Raw genomic sequence first — 25,785 nt, 5'->3', positions numbered from 1 at the left:
CTTTGTATGTTTATGTTGCTTAAATTTGGTGTCTTTTATTTGCGGTTCGGCGATTGTGTATTTTATGGTTATATCATAAGATTTTCATAGCATTTATACTTATGTGGCAAAAAGGTGAGCTCAAATTGAAACTGCAATTCAATCTGTTTGTCTTTCGCAAGGATAAACCTGCTAAATTGTGCAGATTTCTCTCCAAGGACTTTCACAACCGTTTTGTATTATTTCGCAGCAAATACTACAGTAGAAAATTAAATTCCCAATCGAACTGTTTGAGAACGAATCACTTTTTGGTGACTCAAAACATAATCTGCAAAATGTATAAAGCTATTCCAGAGTTAATTTAAACCACAGTCTTAATGGCTCCTTCAACCAACTTTCATTGCATTTGCATTGAAGTAGAGCTAAAAAAAAGAAAAACTTTTAATTTTTGGAAAATAACAAACAAAGCGAACCATACAAAGTGCTCTATAATATGACATGATATTATATTGATAACGCAAACTGAAAGCATGTACTTGAATGAATATACTATATATTATAGTTAACGCATGACGATGCATCCCGTCTTAAGAGACTGCGAGTATGTGGCAAAAGCCTTTAGCAGACAGAGAGCGATAGAGAGAAAGTTATCCACTTTGTGGCAACGAGCAAAGTTTCCACAAATGAAAACTTTAAAAATGCATACAGCTTAAGAGCTGCACGTCAGAATTTTTGGGGAAAGTTCCAAGCTAAAAGGAGAAACCGGTTCGGGTCTGAATAGTTGACAGGAATTTGTGCAAAGCTCAAAAATCCATGTCCGGAATTTAATAAACAAAAACCGAAAATGGCCGCAAAGCAAACTAACACACACCCATTCATGTGTACGTTGTGTACACACAACACTTGAGAGTTTTCTGGTGAATGCTGCAATTGTTTGAATCATGAGATGGAAAAATTGATTCAAATTGCATAAACATTGGTGCCCCTTGAGTCTATTTCGAATCGTAGCTGGACAGGCTATCTAATCAAATGGATGGCCATGCCTAACTTATGGCAATTCCATCCATCAGGAGAGCCAGGAGATTGGAGGAGAGGGCGATGAGACACTTTGGGACAGGGCTTTCTAAGCCGTTAAGCTCTCAAGTGCCATCGCAATAGTCGCTTCAGTGACTTTTCCACTGTTGCTGTCTCTGTTTCTGTCTATGTCACTGTCTCCATCAATAAACTTGAGCAATTGACTTTTGTTCTTTAGGGCTGGCAACTTAATATTCATGATTTATTTGCCTTTATGCCTTTATACTATTGTTTTGAGGTCATCAAGTGCTTCAATTTGACCCCATCCGCAACGAACTGTAATAGCATTTTAAATACATTTAATGCTCGTAAATATTCCACCTGCCATTTTGCCTACAATTTTGTTATTTTATTTGCTGTCAACGTTCCTTAAATAATTTATCATTAATCATTTTCGCGGCCAGGACATGACCAGGACATTGAGCTCACTGCCAGTCACAATTTTGTTTTTGCTTTTTTCTGTCGCTTTTTTATTTTTTTGTACTTCACTTTTGACACAACATGGAAGAATTTCCATTTCATTGTTGCTTTTTGCCACTCTATGCTGTTGGTTTTTAATGCATTTTAAATCGTGTACATTGACCAATTGTCAAGATCTGAATTAATGAGAATCTCCTTGATTTATGAATGTCGCTTGGCATTATAGCAGATTTTTAACTTTCATTTTGTTTTTGTTTTTTTTTTTCAGCCTATTTGAAATTCATTATAGCAACAGCGACAACATTAATCAAAAGTGCTGAAAAGAACAATGATGATTTGCTGTCAGGTTGAACGTCAAGTATACTGGGCTGGTATTTTTTGCTTTGAAATATACCAAATCGATCGACACTGCTTAGCACTGCTTTGAGAGCAGTGTGTCATTGAACTGCTTTGTTAGCCGTAGGCCATTACACTGCTTGCTACATTCACAACGCAACAAGTATTCACTGACTTTGCTTATTCCCTCGATTTATTTTTCTCCACCTTCTTTTTATCTCTCACCTTCTATCAATCAGCTTATAGTCATTGCTATTGGATATGTTCAGTCTGGCCTTGGGGATACAAAACTAATTAACAGCCCATTTGAATGCCCTTGGCTATCATCAATTCTTTGGCCTTGCTAAGTTTGCGTCTCTAATGTGCAAAAGACACCTGCCCCTCCGCCACACAGATAAATTATCCCTTGTGTCTGCCTCCCCTTTAGAGGGAAGAGGGTGAGCTTAGTCTATCCACCCAGCCATCAAACAATGGGGTATATCCAGCTAAGCAATTAAAAATCCTTTTGCGTAACATAAAAATACCATTAAATCTAGGCCGATTATCCTTTTGGGCCTTGTCTGCCGCTCTAATGCCGGTCGACGCATGTGTGAGTGTGCACGTATGTGTTAGTGGGCATGGCGTGTGTTACGCACACTAATGCGAGTACATATACATAGATGTTTAGATAAACACAGAGGACTCTGGACCACTAATACACCCCGAGTGCTTGTCCAGTCATTTGGACATATTTCAGTTGTGTCCACTATGTAGTTGTCCTTGTTGTTGCTGTTGTTGTTGTTATTTTGATGGCCAATTGCATTTTTTACATAGCTCTGTGGCTGGTCCCGACGCGCCTCCTTATGGCCATAATGATTATTTTCGAGGATTATTTCTTCGGGTACTTTTCTGGCTATGCGCCTTACTTATGTTTATTGGCATTGTTAATATTTGTTTTCTTGCCCCATTGTTTATTTCCTCTCTTATTACATACACACGCCATACACATACACACTCATTTGGTTTTATGTTGTTTTTTCTTTTTTTTTTGGGCACAAAGTATTAAAGCCATGTTTTTGTGGCAACTTAAGCAGCAGCTGCTGCGATTTAAGCTAGGACATTTTCTGAAGGCGTTGAAAAGTCTCAACTTAGCACACAACGAAATATTGCCCCCAATATTACCTCGATCCCTAAATAATAATAATAATAATAATTTTTGGCGTTCAGATACAAATCATTGCTTTCGTTATGTGTGTATTTCCTAGAATATTATATATAGAAACGTATTTAATAGAAAAAACGCCGCTGGTGTCTTAGATAAACATTTATGAGAGCATTTTCCAGGAAAAGTAATTTTCATATGTGTTGAAAGAATAATAAAATATTTGTCGTCGGCTCACATAAAAGAACGCAATTATTTTAGCAAGCAAATTTTGTTATTTTAAAATACTTTTTGAAGTAGTTAATTGGAAGTATAAATTCTGAAACTTTAAGTAACTGTACTGTAAATCTATTTTAAATTAATCAAAGTTAAAGAACTGGAATCAAATTTTATTAGATAGTTTTATTATTATTTTTAAATCACTTTTTTAAGTCGGTAATTGCGTGTAAATATTTTTATAACCTATTATAAGTTGATCTAACTTTCAACTATTCGTAACATAATTCATAATTGGATAGCATTGTTTTTTTTTAATTACTTTTTTAAATAGTTTACTTAAAATGTAAATACTATTTTATGTATTTTTTATAATCTATTTTAAATTGATCTAAGTTAAAGTATACATAACATATATTGTTAGATAGTTACCCTCAATGTATTAAAGCATTCACTTTAAGCCTCGATTAAAAAGCAAATCCTTACATTCAAACTACGCGTACATCCAAAATTTATGCAAAATAACTCAACTACGTAGTAGATGCTAAGATACTCGTATCCAATATGCACACACTACACTCTAATATAGGACATGGCGCATTTGCCTATCGGTTGGAGGAGAGGTTTCCATTGTTTACGCCAAATTGGCACTCAACTTTATGGGGTATTTGTCCTGCGTCCTGCAACCTGCGATCCGCGAGCTGCGGCCTTCGTGCTGTGCTGCAGAGTCTCGTTGTATGTAAATTCGCTTTGTGGTCATCTGAAATGCGACTCTCGCTTAGCAGTCATCGCAATTGCGGCATAATTACAATTTCAGTTCGCGTTTGCAGCGTTGCAGTGCCATTTATGTAGCTGTAGCAACAGCCACAATTTTCTTTGCTATTTCATTAAACTGCTCTTTGGTTTGCCAACAGCACGCCACAACCACACACACACACACATACACGTATACATACAGTGTGGCAGCATACTATATGCCACATTTCGCTGCAGTTGCAGACAGCAAACTATTAAAGGCCACTTCAAAACGAAACCGCAGGCGGTCCACAGTGCTCCAAAACCTCTCTGTCTGAATATACGACTGTCTCTCTGTCTGTCCGCTTGTCTCTGCCTTGGTTGACTGCATGACTGTCTGTCTGATTGCTTAAAATTTCAGTTACGTGCGCGGTATACGTGTGTGCCACACCTGCCCCAATCGCAGTCACCGTCGCAGTCGCTGTCTCAGTCAGAATCGCACTCACTGTTGGGAGACAGAAACAATGGGGTAACTGCAAACTGGCAACGGGTGAGCTACGTAATTTAATGTTTTATTTCTAGACACTCACACACACACATACACATAGAGTTGGCCGCGCTGGCGTATACGTAATAACAGTCGGCACACGTCGAGCACGCGATGCCAACGTGCTGCAACCTTTTCCTAACCCTATGACGTTAACGGCTAACAAATACCCACAACAACAGAGCTGAGCACGTGATCGTCTCACACACGACTAAATAGTGGCTCATAAAAATCTTTACTGAATTGAAGAAATCTAAAAACAGATATATAAAAATATTATTATAAAATTGTATAGGAATTTAAAAACGAACTCAATTTTAATTCAATTTAATTCATTAGTTCATTAAATTAATAACATATATTCATAAAGATGGATTATAAATAATAAAAATATTTTAAAAGCTTTTCAAATTGGTTACTAAATATAATACAAGATTTACCTTAAAGCAATTTTTGAAATTTTCAGAAATTTATCTATACTATATAATTTATTTATTTATTAAAATTATAAATTATGTAAATACTATTAATTGGCTATTTGGCTTAGAATAATAAATGTGTTTTTTAATGGGCATGTAAAGCTCAATTGTACCAGAAAAAATATGAACAATTTTCGAAGCAATTTCTAAATATCCTTTGACAATTTTCATTAACAGAACATTTGGGAATTCTAAAAATCATTGATTCTAGGCATCAGATTGTAAATCTAATCCTTCAAAGAAAGGACTCTCTAACTACTCATCGAATTCTCTATTGTATGTGAAACTATCACGCGTGCAGCGCAGACATTGTGGCAAAAGTTTTTGGCAGACAAAAGTCAAAGTCCAAATTGGAGTTTAGTCGTCACCGTTGCTCGAAGTGTTTTCCACACCGCCCCGTGTACAATTAGGGTAATTAGTGCTACGTTGTTGCTTTTAGTATTGCTGCCAATGTTGCCGATGTTGCTTGTTGCTGCTGCTGCTGCTGCTGCTGCTACATATTGCTGCTAGTGTTATTGCTGTTGCTGCTGGGCATACACACTCGTAGAATAACATGCAAAGCCATTTTCATGTTACACATGCATAAGTATCAAAGCCCAAACGCCAACGCAATCAGCCGTTCATTTATTTTGTTTTTCGTGTTATTTATTTTTGTTGTCGTCGCGTGTTCACAACAACTTCATTGCTGTTGTTGTTGTTGCTGCTGTCGCTGCTGTCCATGTCGTTGTTGCTGTCGCTTGTTATTGTTGATTTAAGTCGTGACATCGAATCACTGCCATATCACAAGTCTTGCCCCCAATTGACCCTCCAACAGGATTGGCTTATGTTCTGCATTCAATTTACAAAAATCAAATACATTTCCAGCCGCACAATCGGAATATATAATTAGAGGGTTCACTTCATTTGCATACTCACACACACACACACACACACACACTCTTTCTCTGTCATGGAAAATGTTTTGCAGATTCCCTCATCAACATATTTATTCTTTTTTTTTTTAGAAATTTCACTAATTAATATGTGCATGTGATTAAATTTAAATTGATAATAACTCGTGACCTGATGCTACCATCAAAATTAAATGTATTAAATTTTCTAAATAACTGTTGAATTTATGACAGATCAAATTTAATAATATACTTTCGAAATCAGACCAATTTACAATGAATTAATTTATAGATTGTCATAACAAACAAATACCAAAAAGTGCTTATAACAGCTAATTTACTTATTGAACACTTTTCACTGTTATTGCGTCTTTTTCGAGTTTAAATTAAAATTCTGTTCGAAGGCGAGTGTCCAATGCATGGTGAAGAAACGCACTGAGCACACAACGGTTTCCTTTTGGATCTAATTAGAAGCACAAAAGCGGCTTCTGCAACGGCAACAGCAATGAGGCGATGCGATGCGATGAGCTTGGCTCGCATCTAAGCGCATTAAGTATGCGCCTCGTGCGCCAATTAAGTTGAGTCAGCTTCGTGTCAGCATCAACATTGGCGTCAGCAGCGTTGTCAGCTCCGTTGGTCTGCCGCGTGGTTAGTTACACATTTTTTCATCAAGCCGCTTACAAAGCAATTAACCTTTTCGCTTCGCAGCCGCTTAGCGTTTGTAAATCTCTTAATCGCTGCGGACTTCAGGTGTGCCAGGAGATTGTTCCAAGGTAAACTAAAATTAAAAAAAGATGGCAATATTAATTTGTTTTCATACAACAAACTAAGAGTTTACCTAGGTTTATTGCATTGTGCTTCGATCCTAGAGGAAAAAAATTATAAATATAAAACAATTAAAATATGCCTCTAAGTAACTCAATTATAAACCTAAGCGGGAACATTAAGTATTATTAGAATACAACAATTGTGGCTTGAACTAAAATGTTTTTCTGGTTGAATTCAAAAAACTGTTATGATTTATAGCTCGAACTAAGAAGATTATGGAAAAATACCAATTCCATGTTTCTATGAGCAAAAGATAATTGACCAAACGAAAGCTGGTAACACCAAGAGTATTTTGCTCTTCTCTTTTGATTCTCTCATTCGCCTTCGATTTATGTATCTACCATAGAACGGACAAGTATTAAACGTGGATTTAATAACTTAAAACAAACATACGAGTTGTTCTTATTTAATTCTAATACCTGAGTAGCCTTTTTATAACAGAGTTCTTGCTGGTATGGAATATTAAGCGATTGACTGCATTCCCAATTAAATACATGTATAATCATTTTCAATCAACCTCATTTATTGCTGCGAAATATAAATGTTATTGCAAAACCAAATCAAGTAATACAATATTCGTAGCTTACCAAAAGTCGACCAAAGAGAATTTACCTTGGAAACCTAGCAACATAGCAAATTTAGTTGCAATTCATTTTGCTTGACTTTACTTAACTTGCAGACAATTGTCTGTCGTCTGGCTGCCATGACAGTTAACTCCTCTTGTACCAGAGATGATAATGTTTGGTGCATAGCAGCGGAGCAATGGAAGACAGGGAAGGAAGGTAAGCTGCTGTGCTGAATGTATTGAGAGTTAGTGTTCATGGCTTAAGCCAAAGTCAATTGCAATTAGTAAATTTGACAATTAAAACATTTGCCAATATCTCTTTTGGTAATTTGCGGCACTCAACAACAAACCAGGTTCCGGAATACAAGCTTATTGGCAAATAGCACTCAAGAAGCCCTTGGCCCTCTTTGTGTTGGCAAAATTAGTCAGAGAAGCCATTTAATAAATTGGTCAAGCTTTTCTCACTGCAACTGGAAATTTAAATTGAATGTTGGAAATTGCAGTATATGGAAATGTAGCATCACGTTGGATGCAAAAACAGTAGTTATATACATACATATGTTATCGGAACATCACATCACTAAAATATTAAAACAGTATATATTATTTATCGAATATCGATTGATGTTTGGTTGTCGGCAATAAAAAAAACTTATAAAACTAAAGTCTAAGCATAATGACAATAATTATACACACATTCCACAAAGGGAAGATGATGCAGTTATTTAAAATCTTTAATTAGTTCAACTTTATGGCTATTGTCTGACGCCTAGTTTCATGGCAAGCAGTTAAAGAAAATAAATTGCAGTAAGAAATTAGCTTAAATATTAAAAATAAAACAAATTTACTAATTGCAATAATGTTTAATGCAATTGTAGGCGAACCTTGTCTGTTTAGACTTATTTTCATAGTTTACAAATAACTGTCGAACGTTTTTTTTTTTTTTGTGCTCTCGTTGCGAGCACAACCGAAAAAGTTCATACTCTCTCGCTCTGGGCAAGAGACTTGCTGTGTTCATTTCTGTTTTCTGTTGAGCGCTTTTCGTTGAGCTCTTTGTATTTCGGTCGTTCAATGAGCAGTGCGTAAAGAGCGGAACGAGAACCGCTCGCACAAAAAGAGTCAGCAAAAGACCGATTGACCGAAAAACTCAACGCAAACGGTCTTCACAGCAGTGCTGCCAGATTCTTCGGAGTAAAAGTTGCTAGATTTGAGAAAAAAAAAGTAGCTAAAAATTGCTAAAAATTATAAAAAAAAATTGCCAAAAAAAATTGCTAAATCTTTTCAAGGTTAGTTTTGATAGATTATATTCATTTTATATTAATGTATGAATAAAATATTGAAATTAGAAATAAAATAATTAAAATAAATAGGATTTCGTATCTTCTTGTGTTAACACCTATTACAAAAATATCCGAGTACTTTTCATTTTAGTAAGTACTCATAGAGAAGTACATACAATAACAACATTTTTCATGCTTATGTAGCCCATACCTGTTTATATAAATATATAAAAATAATTTTTAATTTGTTTTATTTATATTAAAAATATTTAAATTCCAAACTAACCTTATAAATGTTGTTTATATACTTTTGTTATCTTCATTTAATTTAAAACAAATAATAATAAAACAAGTAAAAAAGCTACAGTCGAGTGTGCTTGACTGTGAGATACCCTCTACCCTCTTTTGAATAAAAGCAAAATATTGGGGTTTTATTTTCAAAATATTCCGAAAATTCTACAACATTCTAAAAATATACCAAATTGTATATTTGGTATATCGATATAGTACCACATTCAAAATATACCATAGGCAGCTCAGTATATCAGATTGTCAGCCAAAGCAACTAAGACCCCTAGTAAGTAGGCGTTTTTGGTCATACAAAAATATTTCTTTAATAACTTCCACAATTCTTATATGACCGCAACCAACTTTTCAGGAATCACTATTGTTATTATTGTATTAACCAAAATTCGCAGCTGTAGCTTCAAAAATACGCTTTTTATTCGATTTTATTGATTTGCAAGGGGGGAAGAGGGTGTGGCAACAAATACTGTCGAAAAAAATTATAGCTCTATCTCTTATAGTCTATGAGATCCAGTGTTTCATACGGACAGACGGTCAGACAGACAGACGGACATGTCTAGATCGTCTCGGCTGTTGACGCTGATTAAGAATACATATACTTTATAGGGCCAGAGATGCTTCCTTCTACCTGTTACATACATTTCCTGCCGGCACAAAGTTACATTTCTACCTATAGGATAGAAGGGTATAAAAACACATGGCACAGTGAACTTTGGAAATGCAGTCAACTTTTCAAGTCAGTGAACTCAAGTAGCTCATATAATCGAAGCATTCAGTTAAATAAAAGTATCGATTTCATAGTGAACTATTAATCGCAACTTTTGCAGTGAATGGCAAAAATACAAAATAAAAAGGCTTTAAGTAAAATATAAATGTAAAATTGCTAAAATAGCTAACAAAAAATAAAAAAGTTGCTATATTTGTAGCTAATGGCATTTTCAAAAAAAAAAATTGCAAATATTTTGAAAAGTTGCTAGCAACTAAATTGCTAAACTGGCACCACTGCTTCACAGTGTGAACTTCTAACTTTCGTTGTTGTTGCAATTAATATACAATAGAATCCGGTTATAGCGACTTACAAGGGACCGTCGTTATATCCGGAAGACCCACTAACCAAAAGGAGAAAAATAAAATTTTGTTTATTTTATAGTTGCCATAGGTTTTTAAAATATAACTAATTAATTTTTTAATCAATTTAATTTGTATGGGGACCCACCAAATCATCGAGTTTTCGTCACAATAACCGAACGGACGCTATAAGCGGCGTCGTTATAGCCGGATTCTACTGTATTTCGTCTGCAAAGCGAACGCTTCACGATTTGCTTGGCTATGAGTGTGAATGTATACCAATACATACGCAAAAGACATTTTGCTTCACTGAACACGGCAAAACAGTCTTGGAACAACCGAAACAAAACAGAATAGAAAAAAGGGTTTCGGTCTGAGTGCGAGCGATCTCATTCAAGAACCCATAAATCGGTTACTCTTTGAGTCTTTTCGTAAAAGTCAGAGAGAGACACTTATTTGCAGACAACGAGTTATTTGCGAGCTCTGCTTATTTTTGCTAGATATTAATCGAAAATCGAACTTCATTAGTAATGCAAACAATACATATATCGAAGCGAATTGTCATACTCGCTTTTGTGTTTCATCCCTAATTGCAATTTTGCCTCTTCCGTTTCTTTGCTGTCAATATTCGAAGTCATATGTTACATTAACATATGTCTTTAAACTAACTTTTTTAAGTTCACATTTTAGATAGCTGAGTTGCACTAGTAATTACTTGTTAGCGAAAGTAATACTTATTAAGTATTAAGACTGCGCGAAAATGAATGGGGCAAACAACAATTGTGCAATCTGGAAGCAGTGCGACAGCGATAGCGACGATAGCGTGTCTACATTTTCCTCTGCACCACTTTGGAATCATAAAGGAGTCAAGTGCGCCTCACTACTATCGCATGAAATGCAATCGCTGGAAAAGAAATTACAACGCATTATATTTATACAGCAAACGGATCAATCGTATCACTTGGCACTAGACGATATTCGTGATCAGTCCGAAATCTCTTTGTTGGTGGAGCCCAGTTTTTATGGACGCCATTGCAGTACATCTGTTATCGCAATTGCCACATCGAATAATACCTATATTTTTGATGTCCGTGCACTGGGTAAAATATTCAAGTCACTGTCGGAGCTGCTGGAAGCAAAAGTTCCTCGCAAAATAATGCACTACAGCCATCGGATCTGCGATTTATTTGCTCATAAGCACAACATTAAAATTGATGGTATTTGCGACACTTTCGTTGAGCTGTGTGTGGTGCGTCAGGATCGAGGACTTTGCTCTCTAAGGGAGGCCATATCTTTAACATTGAATATACCGATGTCCGAATTAACCTGTGATGAGATCGAAAGCGTAAGTTTTAAACTACACACATTGATCTCGTGAAATTCCTTCTCCCACTGACTGAACTATAACCATTATTAACACTAAAATTGGTCTGACAGAGGAGATTTCGGTGTGTATTTCTACATTAAGTTCATGTACGACCGTAGCATAAATTTCAAGCAATTTTTATCGAAAACAGCATCCAATTAGGCGTATTTTTAATTTTAAAAATGAAACGGTTTAAATTTACTAGTATATAACGAATCGAATTGTATGTTTTTTAAAATAGTATGCCTTAATTAATTTTTCTCATTGCAGCCAAGGGAGTCGGTACGGAACTTTACCGGTCGTCCGTTGTCTAAGGATCAACTTCAGATCCTGGGAAAGCTTGCCATATTGCAACAAAAATTACACGACAGGCTAATTTATGGAAACATTTGCACTGAGCTGCAGCAAATGACTACAAACTTTAGTTATGAATTCAAAAAACATTCGAATTCCACTGAAGAAATTGCCTTAAATATGGCACCTGAAAGCAAAATAGGAACCGAATGCATCAATCAATTTTATTTAATTTCTACCAAAATGAGTGACTCCTGATTTATTTCTGTTAATACATTGTTATTCGAACTATGCATATAAAAACCTGCACGAACTACAGTAGAATCCTGTTATAGCGACTTTCAAGGGACCGTCGTTATATCCGGTTTTTAAAATAAAACTAATTAATGTTTTAATCAATTTAATTTGTATGGGAACCCACCAAGTCATCGAATTTTCGTCAAAAACTGGACGGACGCTATAAGCGGCGTCGTTATAACAGGATTCTACCTTATCTATATTTTTACTTGGCTCCATTCCAAAAAAAAAGTTTATTTTTTACTTTTTTTTGTGTATTTAAAACTCTTTTAGTGGATACTTCCCCAGTTTACCAGTCTTGACGACTCCAAATATATAAATTATAATACTCTTCTACACTATGGAAACTGGATAATTCCAAAAACATGCCTAAGCAGAGAATCACCGCCCTTTCATTGTAAATGTTAACTCCGTAACTCCTACTTTTCATTTAAATAATGAATGTCGATTAAATTTATAAATGTTGGAAAATATGACTTTTATTTAATTGAAAACTTGTATATATACAAGCATATATATATGATTATCATTGACATTATATATTTGCTGCGCACAATTTGGCCCGCATTTATTTAATGCTTTATTGAAGAGTACTTTTGTGAGCACATCTGATTAGTTTGAATTATTACGCGGGCACTTCTTCCAATTATCGAATACAATATAGGTTATAGCGATAGAATTAAATTCGTGTTTGAATTATCGATACAGCACAGCTATGCATCGATAGCAGCAAAACTTTAAAAGCATCGATACAAACAAATAATTAGATAATTTTACGAACAACTACGACCGGCCCGCACGTGTAGTGAAGTTCAATTGCAACTATCAATTAAGTTTTAGTTCATTGAAGCGATCCAGATTGCATTTAATAATATAGAAATGGTGAGCAATACTTTAGCAATATATACAAATAAAATTATCATTCTATAGAATATTTTTGAGTCGGGCTTCTCGAAGGTTCCACACTGATAACTCGCCTTGCCGGGTTGTTGTGTAACTTTCTGGCCCCAGCATAGAAGGCAGATTAATTGATTAAATGATGTTTCTTCAATTATATGTTTGCAGGCTGCTGCTATTAAGAGAATCATCCCCATGTTGGATCGCATTCTGGTGCAACGCGCAGAAGCTCTAACCACAACCAAAGGCGGCATTGTCTTGCCCGAGAAATCTGTGGGAAAAGTGCTGGAAGGTACTGTTGTGGCCGTTGGACCCGGTGCCCGCAATGCTGTGAGTATATTTCATAATTAACATGATAATTGCAACATTATCTACATCTTAATTTTTTGCTTTAGACCAATGGCAACCATGTTCCAATTGGCGTTAAGGAGGGTGACCGCGTTCTGCTGCCCGAATTTGGGGGCACCAAGGTCCAATTGGATGAGAAAAAGGAGCTGTTCCTTTTCCGCGAGTCAGATATCTTGGCTAAACTAGAATAAACCATGTTTCATTTCAATTAGTACGTAACCCTAACAAATAAACGTTTAATGCAATGTTTTTGTTTGCATGACCCACAAAATAAATCTTGGAATCTTCGCTTACTATATGTATATGAAAAAAATATATTTTACAATATTTTATTTGTATAAAGCTTAAATTAATCGAGCTTCAGATTGCTCAGACCATAGACCTGATTGAAAGCTGATCTGCGCTTAATATCTGGCAATCCCTCCACAGCGGCACGTTCCCGTGAAATATTCACCAAGACCTCAAAAGAGCGCGGTTCCCAAATCGCCAAATCCGACAGCATTTTTCTGGGAAAGTAGTGAATACAATAAATATACATATATGTTTATCTTAAGTATTTTGTATATTGCTCACTTGTTCAGCAGAATATCGGATCGTGCGAGACCCTCCTTAAATGTGTCCAAGGCGACTCCGTATTGCTGGCAGCCAGCTTCGACGCGTGTCGTCCACAACTGAGCCATGTCCAGCTTTTTAAGTTTGCGTCCCTTAGTGGCATAGGCGAGGGCACGATGCACGCTACGTATAGCAAAGGTGTACACATTGCGTGTGCGACTCCGATAGTGCTAAAAAGAATTATTTGTCAGTTAAAATATGGAATGGATTTGTTTTGAGGGCTTACCGCTGCTAGTTTGAAAATACGTCGCTTGCGCCAGAACTCATCGGGGCCGCGTGCGCGAACCAACAGTGGCAGGTTCAGGAACACCATAACGCAGTGTTTTCACAAATATTTATGGTAAATTGAAGAACTTTTAATTAATAAATGTAACAATTTACATAACCTGCATGCCCAAATATATCGAATTTGTATTCGGCACAGCTGACTATCGGCAAGCTGGCAGCACAGCACAAGTATCGATAGCTACAAAGAGTATTCAATAGTGAAAGATTACGCCAAACACAAAAGTCACCGGTTCCACGTGACGTCACAGCATACAATTTTTGTATTTACTTTATTTAAAAAAAAATACATTATTTTCTGCAATGTGAATAAGTGTGGAATGAACACTTCTAATTAGTTTTTTATTATAGTAAATTTACTTACAACGTAATTAATTTGTGTGACTATTGATGACGTACATGCAAGTTGCATTGCGACGCAATCTTATACATAGGAATACTTTGATTCCAGTGTCAATAAACGAGTTACCAACGTTTTGCCGGTCAACAGACTTCTTGCAAATGATGTGAAATATCTAATTTTTAATGTGTTTTGCAAATCGCACAAAAAATCTTGTTATTTAGTTGTAATATTGTGAGAAATATCATACATTTTCCCAGCATGCTGTGCAAAGAAGGCCGCGTCAGCTTGTATTGTTTTCTGATCACAGCGTGCTGTGTCCTGCTGCCGTCGATACCGCAGATTTATTATGGAATTGTGCCAAATGTTTGGGGCGCCATCCTCTGGGGTCCTGTGTTGTATTACGCACTAATTAATATCATCATACGATTTGTGCTGCGCAATACCGATTATCAGGTATGAACTACATGACTCACTTTGTTGGCCAGCTTTCATCATTATTTTAATTTTTTTTTTTTTTTTTTGAAGGTTGCCATTCGAGCCTCTTTTCTGGGCTTCACAGAAGCTGTAAGTGTGCTGGTCATTTGCTTTGCGCCCACGCAATGGCAGCAATTTGGCGTCTATGGCTGCTTCATGTCCTTCTTCCACTATTCGGAGTTTTTGGTGATTGCGTGGGCCAATCCACGCACGTTATCCTTGGACTCCTTCATGCTTAATCATTCGGTGCACTATGGCTTGGCGGCCACAGCCAGCTGGCTGGAGTTCATACTTGAACTCTACTTTCTGCCCGAATTCAAACGTTTTGGCCACATCTGGTTGCTGGGCGTGGTAATGTGCACCTGTGGCGAGCTGATACGCAAGGTGGCCATCATTACAGCGGGTCGCAGCTTTACTCATTTGGTAAATGAATCTGTAATTCGTCTTTACTGTCAATTAGTTGCTCATTGTATTGTCTATTGTCATTTAGGTGCAAGATGAAAAGCATGCCGACCACAAGCTGATCACCAGTGGCATTTATGCTTATAGTCGGCATCCGTCGTATGTGGGCTGGTTCTATTGGTCAATTGGCACACAGGTGATCATGATGAATCCCCTGTGCATTATTATCTACACACTAGTCAGTTGGATGTTCTTCTACGATCGTATCAGAATCGAAGAGTATTCCCTCTTGCAGTTCTTCAAATCCGATTACGTTCGCTATCAGAAGCGAGTCTCAACGGGCCTGCCTTTTATCACCGGCTATCAGATTGAGTAACACACAACCCCAACAAAAAAAGTCAGTAAAGTCAATCACACAAACAACAAAACAAATGTAGCATTTAAGATTTTGTAAGGTCAATAAATTATAAATTCAAATCGAAGCAATTTGTATTATTTAGAAAATAGAATTTTTTGTATTTGGTATTGTATTGAGTCTTATTTGTGTAACAAAGAAGTAAATTATATGTTGCTTACACGGTGGATTATGAAACCAGTGACAAGCGCGATTATCAAGATAAGAATTCCAATGAAATTGGTAATTAGCTGCAATACGTGTCAGAGATAAAAAGCAGGTGTGTCATATGTATATATATATATATATAAATCATTGTCCGATATGGTGTGATATATTATAGAGAAATAAATGTTTGCCATACAATGTTGTGGCCATAGTTGTAATCCTGCCAATCTAATCTGAATAGCTAACTCAGCGATTGCGCACATCCCGGAAACTGAACCGAGTTTGACCAGCTTTAATCGTTTAAATATGGTTCGTTTCCTCAATAAGCAATTGTTGGTGTACATGTATTCTTAAAAATAATGCTGTTTATAGAAGATTTATCAGTTAAGTTCATCTCTGGATCAGCAACCCATTGTGCTCGTAGAAACGAAAAACAAATTGTGTTATATTTTTAGTTTTTGTGTATGTTAGTGGTATTTGTTTTTTATTATTATCAATTTAAATTCGAATATTGCTCTAACTTTTGTATATAAACCACAAGGCCCACAAGTTGTTCCGTGCATAGCTCACAAAAAAGTATATTAATGGGTGTCCATGTGAGTGTGTGTGTGTGTGTGTAGAATATATGTACAAATAATTATCAACGTTAATAAATTGTCTTAGTCACTCTTTGAACTTAATATTTGCAGTTGGTGGCTGCAAATCTCTATTTGCGCAATGCTTCTGCCTCTTACAAGGTTTGTCAGTGTCTGTGTGTCTGTATGCTTGTGAATGTGTGTGTGTGTGTGCTGTGTGTAGATTATTTGATCCTCTGTGTGTTCCGTATTCATTCAACAAACTGCGGCGCACCGGAATACGTGCAACCGGGATTCTTGATGATGTGACCGGCCGCATAGTTGCCACAGCGTATGCACACGTCCAACGACTTGCCCTGCACAAACTGCGCCAGGAAGCCACCAACGAATGCATCCCCAGCGCCATTGGTATCCACAATTTCATGCGCCGCCAAACTCGTGACCTCGAACTCTTGAATCGAATCGTGCTGAATCAACAGCACCGGGTCACAGCCCTGCGTGAGGATGGCAATGCGCGGCCTTGATGCATTTAGCTTGTTGAGAGCAACCAAACGTTTGCCAATCTCACGCAGATCCTCCTTCTCGGGCCAACCTTGGGCGGTGGCAAAGGCATGCGCCTCCGCCTCGTTGCCAAAGATGATGTCCACGTAGGGCATGACATCGAGCAGCGGCTGCATGAAGAATTGCGATATGAATGGTGCGCTGAGGTTCATTAGGAACGGCCGCTGCTTGGCAAGGGCGGCAGCTGCTACGCGCATTATGCTGGGCGGACTAACGGTCAGGAAGAAGCCCTAGAACATTGAAGGATATAAATGAATATAAATATGACGCATTTATAATTCCATAATTTCACTTACAGAAATATAGTAATAGAGCGCGTTCTCCACGAGCGCTTTATTCGCTGGCTGCTCCAGATGATCGATGGTGAACTTGTTGGCCGCCGCCAGATTGGCACACAACGAACGATGGGTGCCCGTGATGAGCACAGCACAGGTGCCAGTTGGTGTGTCCGCACTCACTTGATAATGTGCATCAACGCCAGCCTCTCGTGCCTTCTCTCTCAAGGTGGACGCATAATCATCTTGACCAACGCAGCCAAAGAAGACGGCCACATTTGGTTTGCCAATGATCCATTGAGCAATGCGCAATGAATTTTGAACCGACCCGCCAGCGAGAAATTCAGCCCTGTGATTATCCACAAGCTCACGATATATGGGCATGTGTCGCTCCTCGGCCAGGATTGCATCATCTTCGTTCATCTCATATTTCTTGAGGAAATCCATGGGAACGGTGGCGGAAATGTCGAGCAGCGGATTGCCGCATCCGACAAGTGCACCTGTCCTACAGGGAAACAATTTTTAAATCAAAATTAGTATTCATCGTCAATTTAGATGCCAAAAAATAAAATGTGCTTAAATTAAAGTACGAAACCTTGCGCCACACACTGATTTACACTGTTTGTCGCACATGCTGCCCCGAGAGCTTGTTGTAGTCTAATTAACAATTAGAAAGAAACTGAGACTATCAACAGCCATCCGCTGGAGGCAAATAATGTTTGTGGTTGTTATTGTTGTCGAGCTGCCTCATTCAGTATCAGTTGTCGATGAACTATAGCGATAGCCCCCAAAAAGAATACACTGATGACTAGAATAATTCACACAGACTTAAAAAACAAAAAAAAGAAAACGTAAATAAATTAAACGCAAATTAACTATTTTCAAATCTTTAACGACGTTTCGAAGCAAAGTAAAATTTGTGAATTTCGATATATTTTATTAGAAACTTCTTTTATCGGTATCGCTCTGAAGTCGTTATCGATACATGCAATCCAGCTGTTAACTGGCACATTTTTATGGAAGCCACTATATTCCAGCTTGTTTACGCTTAGCCTTTTGTTGTATTTGTTGACAAAAATGCCCGTTATCAGCGCGGCACTTTCATATGGCAAAAAAATTTAAAAGTTCATTCATGCCCCGACCCGATGCCAAATGGGATCAACAAAAAACACACACCGAGAACTTATCTCACACACACATGCATACACATTTAGTACACAGCCGCCAAAGAGAATGTGACGATGATGGCACACGATTTTCACATGTCACTGTAAATTTTCGGCAATTAGATTGAAACGAGCAACACGAGCACGTGGTGATTTTTTGTAGAGATTAGGAAACTATGCAAGGGGCATAAAGAGGGGAGCGCCGGGCACCTCAACTTACTGTAGCTCGCTTGTCATTGTTGATGATGTTGTCGTTGTAGTAAAAACTAGTTGTACTAGCTGGTTATGTAAACATAAAAACGTTATTGCACTTAGGAGATGCTAAAGCCTAAAATTGACTTTGTAACACTTTACAAATTATTGACTTAGTTAAACTACACCTATTACGCTATATGTGGTAGAGGTGGAGAGACATCGATAGCACTATCGATGGACAAGCACTATTGCGGCTATCGAATGTAGTTTTTACAATCGATATTGTATTGTGTTTTGTGTTTTTAAAATCACGCGCTGCTATAACTAAAATATCGTTTTATATAACTACAGCTCTCTCTACATAACTATTAATACTACCGCGGATTTATGAGGAAGGATAAGTGTTGGATTTTCTGTAGATATATAAAAAGTATTTCTTTTGATACATTTATTATTAAGAAAATACCTTTTTTTTTTTAACACATGAGTCGCAGTGTGACCATAAAAGTTAACACTGAAAATATACATATACTAATGTACGCAAACCCCATCAAGAAAGTACTGCTTGGTTATACTTTCAAGATTCGGTGCCGCTTTAAACATTACAATTTTACATAGCTTGCAAATAACTGTCGACCTTTTTTTTTTGTTGTGCTCTCGTTGCGAGCACAACCGAAAAAGTTCGTACTCTTTCGCTCTCGCTCTGAGCAAGAGACTTTTGCTGTCTTCATTTCTGTTTTCTGTTGAGCTCTTTGTATTTCGGTCGTTCAATGAGCAGTGCGTAAAGAGCGGAATGAGAAACGCTCACACAAAGAGAGTCAGCAAAAGACCGATTGGCCGAAAAACTCAACGCAAACGGTCTTCACACTTACTTTCGTTGTTGTTGCGTTCGTTTTGCAGACGAAATACAGTAGAATCCGGTTATAGCGACTTTCAAGGGACCGTCGTTATACCCACTAACCAAAAGGAGAAAAATAAAATTTTGTTTATTTTATAGTTGCCATAGGTTTTTTAAATACAATTAATTAATGTTTTAATCAATTTAATTTGTATGGGTCGTTCGAGTTTTCGTCACAATAACCGGACGGACACTATAAGCGGCTTCGTTATAACCGGATTCTAGATTCTAGATTCTACTGTATTTCGTCTGCAAAACGAACGCTTCAAGATTTGCTTGCCTATGCGTGTGAATGTATACCAATACGCAAAAGACTTTTATTTTCACTGAATACGACAAAACGGTCTTGGAACAACCGAAACAAAACAGAATAGCAAAAAAGGGTTTCGGTCTGAGCGCGAGCGATCTCATTCAAGAACCCATAAATCGGTTGCTCTCTGAGTCTTTTCGTAAAGTGTCAGAGAGAGACACTTATTTGCGGACAACGAGAAACGGTCAACAGTTATTTGCAAGCTCTGCAATTTTATGTTGAGCTATGCGTTGATAGTTCAGTTAAAACGAACAATTTTAAATTTATAGATACTCTCACTATTTTGCGTTCTTACACATCTTTGTATTTCAATAGCATTTACCCAGATAACTGTTAAAAAAATAAAAACTTTATTTTTTATGACGTTTTTATATATGCCTCAAAATAATTTTCATGGGTTACAATCGCATTCTTAATTTTTTATCATTTCGGACTGTTTTTTTAAGTACGCGGCTTTAGGAGTTAGTAGCATCATGACTTGTCTGATATTGTTGCACGAATTTCCCCAATTCATCTGACCCCAATAAATGAATTCAAACTTATTGGTTATTTCTTGGTGAGATATGTTCCCATTTAAATTGCTGTAGAATTAAAAAATAAAATGAATTAGAACAATATATGTAAACAGTTTTTTTTTAAAAACCTACAACTCACCAAAGTTGATGATCACCCTTAAGGTCCCACCAGCCCCTTTTTAATTTTGGGCACAGACGGAATTCTTGATTTTCACTAAAACGCATCATATCGCCGGCATTTCCTTTGTAATCACCCAATGACTTTAGCTTGTAGTTTTCATCATTTCCAGCAACAACAAAGTTGTCATATTCAGCAAAATATGTTTTTTTGGCATAGTCCCACATTTGAATTCTGAGAACATGTGGCTGATTGTTTGTTATTATGTGAATGAATTCCAATCCCATCCAAAAATCTCCGGAACAGTTTCCAAATCCTTTATGGTATTCAATCAAGGTTCTTTCAAAACTAAATTTTTCGTTAAGACGACGCTGAATCAGAAGATAACCAAGCTCATCAAATTTATACAACGCAACTCGAAAGGGTGGAGTGTTTGGAATGATAATACGCGTTTCCCAACTTCCGTAAGGAACGTAAATGTGTAAACCATTTTCACATTCGTTCATTTTTTTAGTTACATCCGTCAGGTTCTTCTCTTTTTCAAAAACTTTGATATTTAATTCTGCAAGAGTTTCATCTAGTTTTTTGATGGTTGATTCACTGCTTTTAATCGGCTTATTGATGTCATTTTTAGTTAGCTGATTCAACTCTTCAGAAATCTCTACATGAGAAATATTTTCACCTTCGTTGTCATTCTTGTCAATTGATTTATTATATTCAATGTTTTCTGATTGATGACCTTTTTGATATTTATTTGTCAGCAAATCCATTGATTGGGCGACAGTATTTTCAATTAAAGACCAACGATTCGACAACGCGGCGATAATATTATCCTTCTCTATGATTTTCTGGTTGAGCATATTTATCAGCTCTTTGCAATCAGATAACTTTCCCTGAAGTTCGGCTAAATCTTCTTCTTTCATTTGAAGAATCTGTGCAAATGCGTCGACATCAACTGAATGCTCAAGCAATACCTTGACAGCTCTTGAATAGGCAGAATCGCAATGGGATTCCCCAGAATTGCTCTGGAAAATAAATTACACATTAAAACCAACCGAAGAAAATTAAATTGTTAATTTACTAACAGAATCATTATCTGAAGCGTTTTCCTTCTTATTTTCAGGTAATATATTTAATTCATTTTTTCCAGAATCCATTTTTTTTTACTTTATTCTTAAGACTCGAAAACGCTTAAAACACTGTACCGCAAGCTTCTAATGTGAAATAAATGTTGAAGACTTTAGAGATGGCGCTTTTCAATGCATCGATATTTTTTTTAAATATTTTAAAACATCGATTTTTCATGGGAAGCATGTATAAAATAAATTAATTTTACTCATATTAAGAGATATCAAATATTTTTAATGAAATTATATCTTCGTATACCATCTATTAATTATATATATTATAATATTTTGGTAAAAGGGGAGTAAAACCGAAAATTCCCGCAAATAAAAAATGTTTTATAGCAATCAGCTTGTACCATTGCACAGTGTTGCATTGCTGATATCGAACTATCAAAGCAACCCTAAAGCCATGAAGTTGGCTGCAACACAGCTAGGGTCTCTTTCTTTCCGGTTGTCAAAAAGGTACGAAAGTGTATTAATTGTGCCGAAGCCGCATCTCTGAAATTAATTCACAAATATGTGAGTAATCCTTAACAATAATGGTTTAATTTTTATCGTTCACAGTGCAGTGCATCCTCAACCTATCAATTATGGCCGACGTTGATGTGTAAGTGCAATATGCTCAAATAACAATTTCCAAGTTCAAGTTTGTTGATGAAATTAATTGGTCCGTGTTTATGAATTTACGTTGATTATAAATCTTCCAATTACTGAATATCAAGTGCAAAACGAACTGATAAACACAATTTCTGTCATGACTTGACAAGATTATAAATTAATATTAAATTTTCTACCCGCAGAGATGTTCCCTCCGCTGCTCCCGTCCTTGGCGGTGCCATGGATATCAACACCGCGTTGCAGGAAGTGCTGAAGAAGTCTCTGATCGCCGATGGACTCGTCCATGGCATCCATCAGGCCTGCAAGGCTTTGGACAAGTAAGTAAATGCGTTGAATTCTATTTCTATTGGCGTATTACGCTGATGAAATTAATTGGTCCGTGTTTATGAATTTTACATTGATTAACAATCTTTCCAATTACTGAGTTATTAAAATTGGCCGAACGCATGCTAATAGGTTTGAATTACATGGTAGCTAACTTTGATTTTTCAATTATTTAGGCGTCAGGCTGTTCTCTGCATTTTGGCCGAATCCTTCGATGAGCCCAACTACAAGAAGCTTGTCACCGCGCTGTGCAACGAGCACCAGATCCCACTGATCCGCGTCGACTCGCACAAGAAATTGGGCGAATGGTCGGGTCTGTGCAAGATCGACAAGGAGGGCAAGCCCCGCAAGGTTTGCGGCTGCTCGGTGGTCGTCATCAAGGACTTTGGTGAGGAAACGCCCGCTTTGGATGTGGTTAAGGACCATCTCAGACAGAACAGCTAAATTAAACGGCTTATGTTCTTGTCTGCTGAATGAGAGACTACGTGGCATGATTTTTTATTGCTAAACTAAATAAATTCGTAAGAAATCCCGACACATTACATTTTTGGAATGCTCTTTTAATATGGATTTTTGTTTAAACTATCATTGATGTAATTAGTTTGCCTGACAGGCATTTTTGTGCGTTGGCCAATCCTTCAATTGGCACTCGCTGTAATGAAAAGATTGTATGAGATACCCGGCTTAATTGAAAACTAAACTTGATCTTTACCGTGAACAGTAGTGCACGTGTTTGCAGTTCGCGCATTTCTTTTTGGCCGGCTCCTGACACGTGCCGCATTTGTGCGACGTCTTCAGCTCCGCATCTACACCGTCGCCAGCGGCACCTTGTTCCGGCTTTACTTCCTGCGGCTTCTGCAGTTCGAGATCAGCCAAATGCTGTTCCAGTTTACAAAGAGTTTCCGTACCATAGGCGCTGCTCAATCTGGTGGCCAGCGCGCATATCTCTTCCTTGTTGTTGTTCAAGAAGATGCCATCCTGACTCTGAGCTATTTGATAGAAGCCACCATCGCTTTCTACCTGCTTCAGAAGTTGCTCCTGTATTTGGGGCATGTCCTCTAAAATGAGATTTTGTTGCTTGTTTGCCGTATTCCCACTGAGCGTTAAGCGACTGACGAACTGCTTCAGCTCTATTAATACAGGCAGCTGATCTAACAGCGTCTCGTGCAACATTCCCAGCAGCTGGAATAGAAACGATCACAACTGAAATGATGATTAATAAGCCTCATTCTTCTTACCTTAGAGAGTTGCTTGCAACGCGACTCGTTTAGCGTGTAGTTCTCCATAAGCTGCGGATTAAGTAGCAGCTGGCGCACACAAAACCAAGCTTGCGCTTCGATCTTGGTGATCTTGGCAGCATCCTCGACAGCTGTCCACTTCTCGTCTATGAACTGCTCAAGTCCCTTGCTTGTTTTGCGTTGCCACGGCCGGAAACACAACACATCCACCATCAGCCAGGGAATATCGTGTGTGACAAGCAAACGACGTCCGGCACTTAAATGGAACAGCGACACATTGTCGGCCACATAATTGAGCAACGAAACGCAACGCAAACCGATCTTATAGAGAAGATCGCGCTTTTGACGCTCCAATTCGGTGAGCACCGCTTCATCCACATCGATCTTGGTCTCGTTTTCATGGTAACCCATGCTCACCAGCCCAATGACCTGGGCCACGCTTTGGGCACAGTAATCGATCAGATCCAGCACTGAATCCTGCAAAGATTCACAGCCGCTGGGATGATAGAGACAAAGATCTAGCAGCGCCACGGCAGCGGCCTCGTGATACAGTGCGGTATAGATGAGAAATGTGGCCTGCGGATTGGGATCGATCTCCAGCAGATGTGGCAGCACCCGCGATTTCCACAGATTCACACAGTACGCCTCATGGATGAGCACCGAAAGTTTATCGCGCGAGATGAGAAACTCCTTAACCTCTTCCTCGCGATGCTCGGCCACCTCGAGTGCCGCCTGCTGACTAAGCTTGATGATCATTTCGTGGACTTCGAGCCATTTGCTGTTGCCCACATCGCGGACTTGGAAGCAGCGAATGCTCTCCACAAATAGATATAGCTCTTCTGGATATACAAAGTTCAGCATTTTGCTTATTTACGACAGCGAGAGTTACAAGATTATGAAATAATGCTGCCAAACGTTGAATTGAGAGTGAGGAAAACTGTTAGATAGATAAATAAATGTTGTAATACTAGGGTTGCCATGGAAATGCAGAGGTTGCTATGCGAACTACACATCTATTTTGTACATTCAGATTTGTATTTAAATTACAATACATTGTGGAGATATGGGGTAAACAAACTCACGTCTATAATTATAATTGGGAGATTTTGGCATACATGAATTGCAACTTAACTATGTCATTTTGCTAATACTTTAAGTAGTGTGTGTATGCTTTCATCTCTCAACGCAAACATATATCATATACATTAAGAATCGAGAATAAATTGGTAATATATATGCATCTATATACATATACTATGTTAATGACTCGTCGCTTTTCACTTAATCACACGTTTTCAGTTTCGAATTGGAATTAAAATGCAGCCAATTCCTGCTCTTAACTCGTTAACGATAGAGCTTCACTTGTTGCTTAAGCTCACTATCACTGATGCGATCCTTAAGATTCAATTCATCCTCTTGCTTGCGCAATAATTCAAAAATCGCAGCCAGCTGTTCGCGCTCGATGCGCCGCTCCTCCTCAATTTGACTCGGCGAAAGATTCTCGGCCAACTGGTGTTGATAGTGCTTCGCTTTGATTTTCCCCATTAGATTACTGTAATTGTAATTGTTCGTAGCCTTGTCGCCATCACCATCTCCATCACTCTCGCTAAACGCTTCTAATTGCTCCTCCTCGTCGTCCTCTTCATCTTCTTCGTAGGCTTCATCATCATCGATTTCACGTTGAAGTCGGGATCGAAGCTGTGCCTGCAGTTCGGCATCGTCTTCCATGCGCACCTCAGCTCCAATACCTTCGTCCTCAAGCTCCTACAATGCAATGCGTTATTTTACATCCATTTGCCATAGCAACTGAAATTTTAATATGATTTTGTTTACTACTCACTGTGTCGTCCTTTAAAAAGTTGGCAAAGTATAATGATATTAATATGCAGAGCAGTAGCGTCGTCAAGGCGACCACATAATACCCAGATGGATCGAACCATATGTCGCCTGCTGCTTTCACCGTATGCTGCATTATTTTTTTCACTTTATTGTTGCTTGGTCTTCTGCGTTTTTGTTTTGATATCACCATCTAGTGTTGGCAAAACAATCGATAATTAAATGATTTCCTTACAATCGAAACAAAGCCATCCAATGTTTTCGATAGCAAACTAGGCAAATGTT

At 37.7% G+C, this 25,785-nt stretch overlaps 9 protein-coding genes, 1 long non-coding RNA gene and 2 other non-coding genes across 14 annotated transcripts in view; 7 read left to right on the top strand and 5 right to left on the bottom strand.

Annotated features, from left to right (window-relative positions):
• Positions 1-14,114, bottom strand: part of LOC117568032 (39S ribosomal protein L20, mitochondrial) — a 75,834-nt gene extending 61,720 nt beyond the window's left edge. The window contains exons 1-3 of the mRNA XM_034248372.2: positions 13,905-14,114; positions 13,640-13,848; positions 13,391-13,572 (exon numbers count right to left, since the gene is read on the bottom strand). Of these exons, the coding sequence (XP_034104263.1) occupies positions 13,416-13,572; positions 13,640-13,848; positions 13,905-13,991 (453 nt within the window). The 5' untranslated portion in view covers positions 13,992-14,114 and the 3' untranslated portion in view covers positions 13,391-13,415. The remainder of the gene's footprint in view (positions 1-13,390; positions 13,573-13,639; positions 13,849-13,904) is intronic.
• LOC127565758 (uncharacterized) lies at positions 6,156-6,790 on the top strand. The gene is made up of 3 exons (XR_007955116.1): positions 6,156-6,465; positions 6,526-6,590; positions 6,660-6,790. It is a non-coding gene; the product is annotated as an uncharacterized LOC127565758 (long non-coding RNA).
• On the top strand, positions 10,464-12,225 carry LOC117571325 (protein Exd1 homolog). The gene is made up of 2 exons (XM_034253411.2): positions 10,464-11,209; positions 11,501-12,225. Exons 1-2 carry the CDS (start codon positions 10,625-10,627, stop codon positions 11,780-11,782), a joined length of 867 nt encoding a protein of 288 aa, XP_034109302.1. The 5' UTR covers positions 10,464-10,624; the 3' UTR covers positions 11,783-12,225.
• On the top strand, positions 12,558-13,341 carry LOC117568033 (10 kDa heat shock protein, mitochondrial). The gene is made up of 3 exons (XM_034248373.2): positions 12,558-12,703; positions 12,887-13,048; positions 13,114-13,341. Exons 1-3 carry the CDS (start codon positions 12,701-12,703, stop codon positions 13,255-13,257), a joined length of 309 nt encoding a protein of 102 aa, XP_034104264.1. The 5' UTR covers positions 12,558-12,700; the 3' UTR covers positions 13,258-13,341.
• A 203-nt stretch (positions 14,115-14,317) lies between the features above and the next one.
• LOC117568031 (protein-S-isoprenylcysteine O-methyltransferase) lies at positions 14,318-16,607 on the top strand. Of its 2 annotated transcripts, XR_007955115.1 has the most exons (4): positions 14,318-14,759; positions 14,832-15,203; positions 15,271-15,856; positions 15,920-16,607. XR_007955115.1 is itself a non-coding variant. In XM_034248371.2 (3 exons), exons 1-3 carry the CDS (start codon positions 14,565-14,567, stop codon positions 15,556-15,558), a joined length of 855 nt encoding a protein of 284 aa, XP_034104262.1. In that variant the 5' UTR covers positions 14,318-14,564; the 3' UTR covers positions 15,559-16,607. The 2 variants fall into 2 exon arrangements, 1 of the variants encoding a protein (XP_034104262.1); XM_034248371.2 differs by having other exon boundaries at positions 15,271-16,607.
• On the bottom strand, positions 16,193-18,724 carry LOC117568029 (uncharacterized). Of its 2 annotated transcripts, none has more exons than XM_034248370.2 (3): positions 18,542-18,724; positions 17,177-17,660; positions 16,193-17,110 (listed from the first exon to the last, which is right to left on the bottom strand). In XM_034248370.2, exons 1-3 carry the CDS (start codon positions 18,556-18,558, stop codon positions 16,571-16,573), a joined length of 1,041 nt encoding a protein of 346 aa, XP_034104261.1. In that variant the 5' UTR covers positions 18,559-18,724; the 3' UTR covers positions 16,193-16,570. The 2 variants fall into 2 exon arrangements, with proteins under 2 accessions (XP_034104261.1, XP_051861922.1); XM_052005962.1 differs by lacking the exon at positions 18,542-18,724 and adding an exon at positions 17,751-17,947.
• A 1,359-nt stretch (positions 18,725-20,083) lies between these two features.
• On the bottom strand, positions 20,084-20,704 carry LOC117568028 (fibroleukin-like). The gene is made up of 2 exons (XM_034248368.2): positions 20,379-20,704; positions 20,084-20,305 (listed from the first exon to the last, which is right to left on the bottom strand). The coding sequence occupies exons 1-2, from the start codon at positions 20,642-20,644 to the stop codon at positions 20,137-20,139; spliced, it is 435 nt and encodes a 144-aa protein (XP_034104259.2). The 5' UTR covers positions 20,645-20,704; the 3' UTR covers positions 20,084-20,136.
• A 1,237-nt stretch (positions 20,705-21,941) lies between these two features.
• LOC117569414 (40S ribosomal protein S12) lies at positions 21,942-22,968 on the top strand. The gene is made up of 3 exons (XM_034250552.2): positions 21,942-22,091; positions 22,285-22,419; positions 22,603-22,968. Exons 1-3 carry the CDS (start codon positions 22,075-22,077, stop codon positions 22,868-22,870), a joined length of 420 nt encoding a protein of 139 aa, XP_034106443.1. The 5' UTR covers positions 21,942-22,074; the 3' UTR covers positions 22,871-22,968.
• Positions 22,133-22,203, top strand: LOC117572840 (small nucleolar RNA U18). The gene has a single exon (XR_004572576.1). It is a non-coding gene; the product is annotated as a small nucleolar RNA U18 (small nucleolar RNA).
• LOC117572842 (small nucleolar RNA U18) lies at positions 22,459-22,531 on the top strand. Its single transcript, XR_004572578.1, has one exon. It is a non-coding gene; the product is annotated as a small nucleolar RNA U18 (small nucleolar RNA).
• On the bottom strand, positions 22,637-24,635 carry LOC117569412 (zinc finger MYND domain-containing protein 10 homolog). Its single transcript, XM_034250550.2, has 3 exons — positions 23,665-24,635; positions 23,139-23,608; positions 22,637-23,078 (listed from the first exon to the last, which is right to left on the bottom strand). The coding sequence occupies exons 1-3, from the start codon at positions 24,523-24,525 to the stop codon at positions 23,024-23,026; spliced, it is 1,386 nt and encodes a 461-aa protein (XP_034106441.1). The 5' UTR covers positions 24,526-24,635; the 3' UTR covers positions 22,637-23,023.
• Positions 24,636-24,678: 43 nt separating this feature from the next.
• Positions 24,679-25,701, bottom strand: LOC117569413 (matrix-remodeling-associated protein 7). Its single transcript, XM_034250551.2, has 2 exons — positions 25,505-25,701; positions 24,679-25,428 (listed from the first exon to the last, which is right to left on the bottom strand). The coding sequence occupies exons 1-2, from the start codon at positions 25,691-25,693 to the stop codon at positions 25,009-25,011; spliced, it is 609 nt and encodes a 202-aa protein (XP_034106442.1). The 5' UTR covers positions 25,694-25,701; the 3' UTR covers positions 24,679-25,008.
• Between the last annotated feature and the right edge of the window lie 84 nt (positions 25,702-25,785).

Source organism: Drosophila albomicans, chromosome 3, assembly GCF_009650485.2.
Source record: "Drosophila albomicans strain 15112-1751.03 chromosome 3, ASM965048v2, whole genome shotgun sequence".
NCBI classification, from domain to species: Eukaryota; Metazoa; Arthropoda; class Insecta; order Diptera; family Drosophilidae; genus Drosophila; species Drosophila albomicans.
The sequence above is the reverse complement of the archived record's forward strand: the minus strand, read 5'-3'. Positions and strand labels throughout refer to the sequence as shown.

Bases quoted from the DNA above. Each gene is read 5' to 3' on its own strand.
- LOC117568029 (XM_052005962.1), bottom strand. From the start codon at position 17,788: ATGTGCGACAAACAGTGTAAATCAGTGTGTGGCGCAAG. The intron at 17,661-17,750 runs GTTTCGTACTTT...GTTTCCCTGTAG, and splicing joins AAATCAGTGTGTGGCGCAAG to GACAGGTGCACTTGTCGGAT. The intron at 17,111-17,176 runs GTAAGTGAAATT...TCAATGTTCTAG, and splicing joins CGCTCTATTACTATATTTCT to GGCTTCTTCCTGACCGTTAG.
- LOC117569412 (XM_034250550.2), bottom strand. From the start codon at position 24,525: ATGCTGAACTTTGTATATCCAGAAGAGCTATATCTATTTGTGGAGAGC. The intron at 23,609-23,664 runs GTAAGAAGAATG...TTTCTATTCCAG, and splicing joins GTTGCAAGCAACTCTCTAAG to CTGCTGGGAATGTTGCACGA. The intron at 23,079-23,138 runs GTAAAGATCAAG...TTTTCATTACAG, and splicing joins CACGTGCACTACTGTTCACG to CGAGTGCCAATTGAAGGATT.
- LOC117571325 (XM_034253411.2), top strand. From the start codon at position 10,625: ATGAATGGGGCAAACAACAATTGTGCAATCTGGAAGCAGTGCGACAGC. The intron at 11,210-11,500 runs GTAAGTTTTAAA...TTCTCATTGCAG, and splicing joins CCTGTGATGAGATCGAAAGC to CCAAGGGAGTCGGTACGGAA.
- LOC117568028 (XM_034248368.2), bottom strand. From the start codon at position 20,644: ATGGGATTGGAATTCATTCACATAATAACAAACAATCAGCCACATGTT. The intron at 20,306-20,378 runs GTGAGTTGTAGG...TTAATTCTACAG, and splicing joins AAGGGTGATCATCAACTTTG to CAATTTAAATGGGAACATAT.
- LOC117568031 (XM_034248371.2), top strand. From the start codon at position 14,565: ATGCTGTGCAAAGAAGGCCGCGTCAGCTTGTATTGTTTTCTGATCACA. The intron at 14,760-14,831 runs GTATGAACTACA...TTTTTTTTGAAG, and splicing joins TGCGCAATACCGATTATCAG to GTTGCCATTCGAGCCTCTTT. The intron at 15,204-15,270 runs GTAAATGAATCT...ATTGTCATTTAG, and splicing joins GTCGCAGCTTTACTCATTTG to GTGCAAGATGAAAAGCATGC.
- LOC117569413 (XM_034250551.2), bottom strand. From the start codon at position 25,693: ATGGTGATATCAAAACAAAAACGCAGAAGACCAAGCAACAATAAAGTG. The intron at 25,429-25,504 runs GTGAGTAGTAAA...ATTGCATTGTAG, and splicing joins ACTTTTTAAAGGACGACACA to GAGCTTGAGGACGAAGGTAT.
- LOC117568033 (XM_034248373.2), top strand. The intron at 13,049-13,113 runs GTGAGTATATTT...TTTTTGCTTTAG, and splicing joins GACCCGGTGCCCGCAATGCT to ACCAATGGCAACCATGTTCC.
- LOC117569414 (XM_034250552.2), top strand. The intron at 22,420-22,602 runs GTAAGTAAATGC...TCAATTATTTAG, and splicing joins GCCTGCAAGGCTTTGGACAA to GCGTCAGGCTGTTCTCTGCA.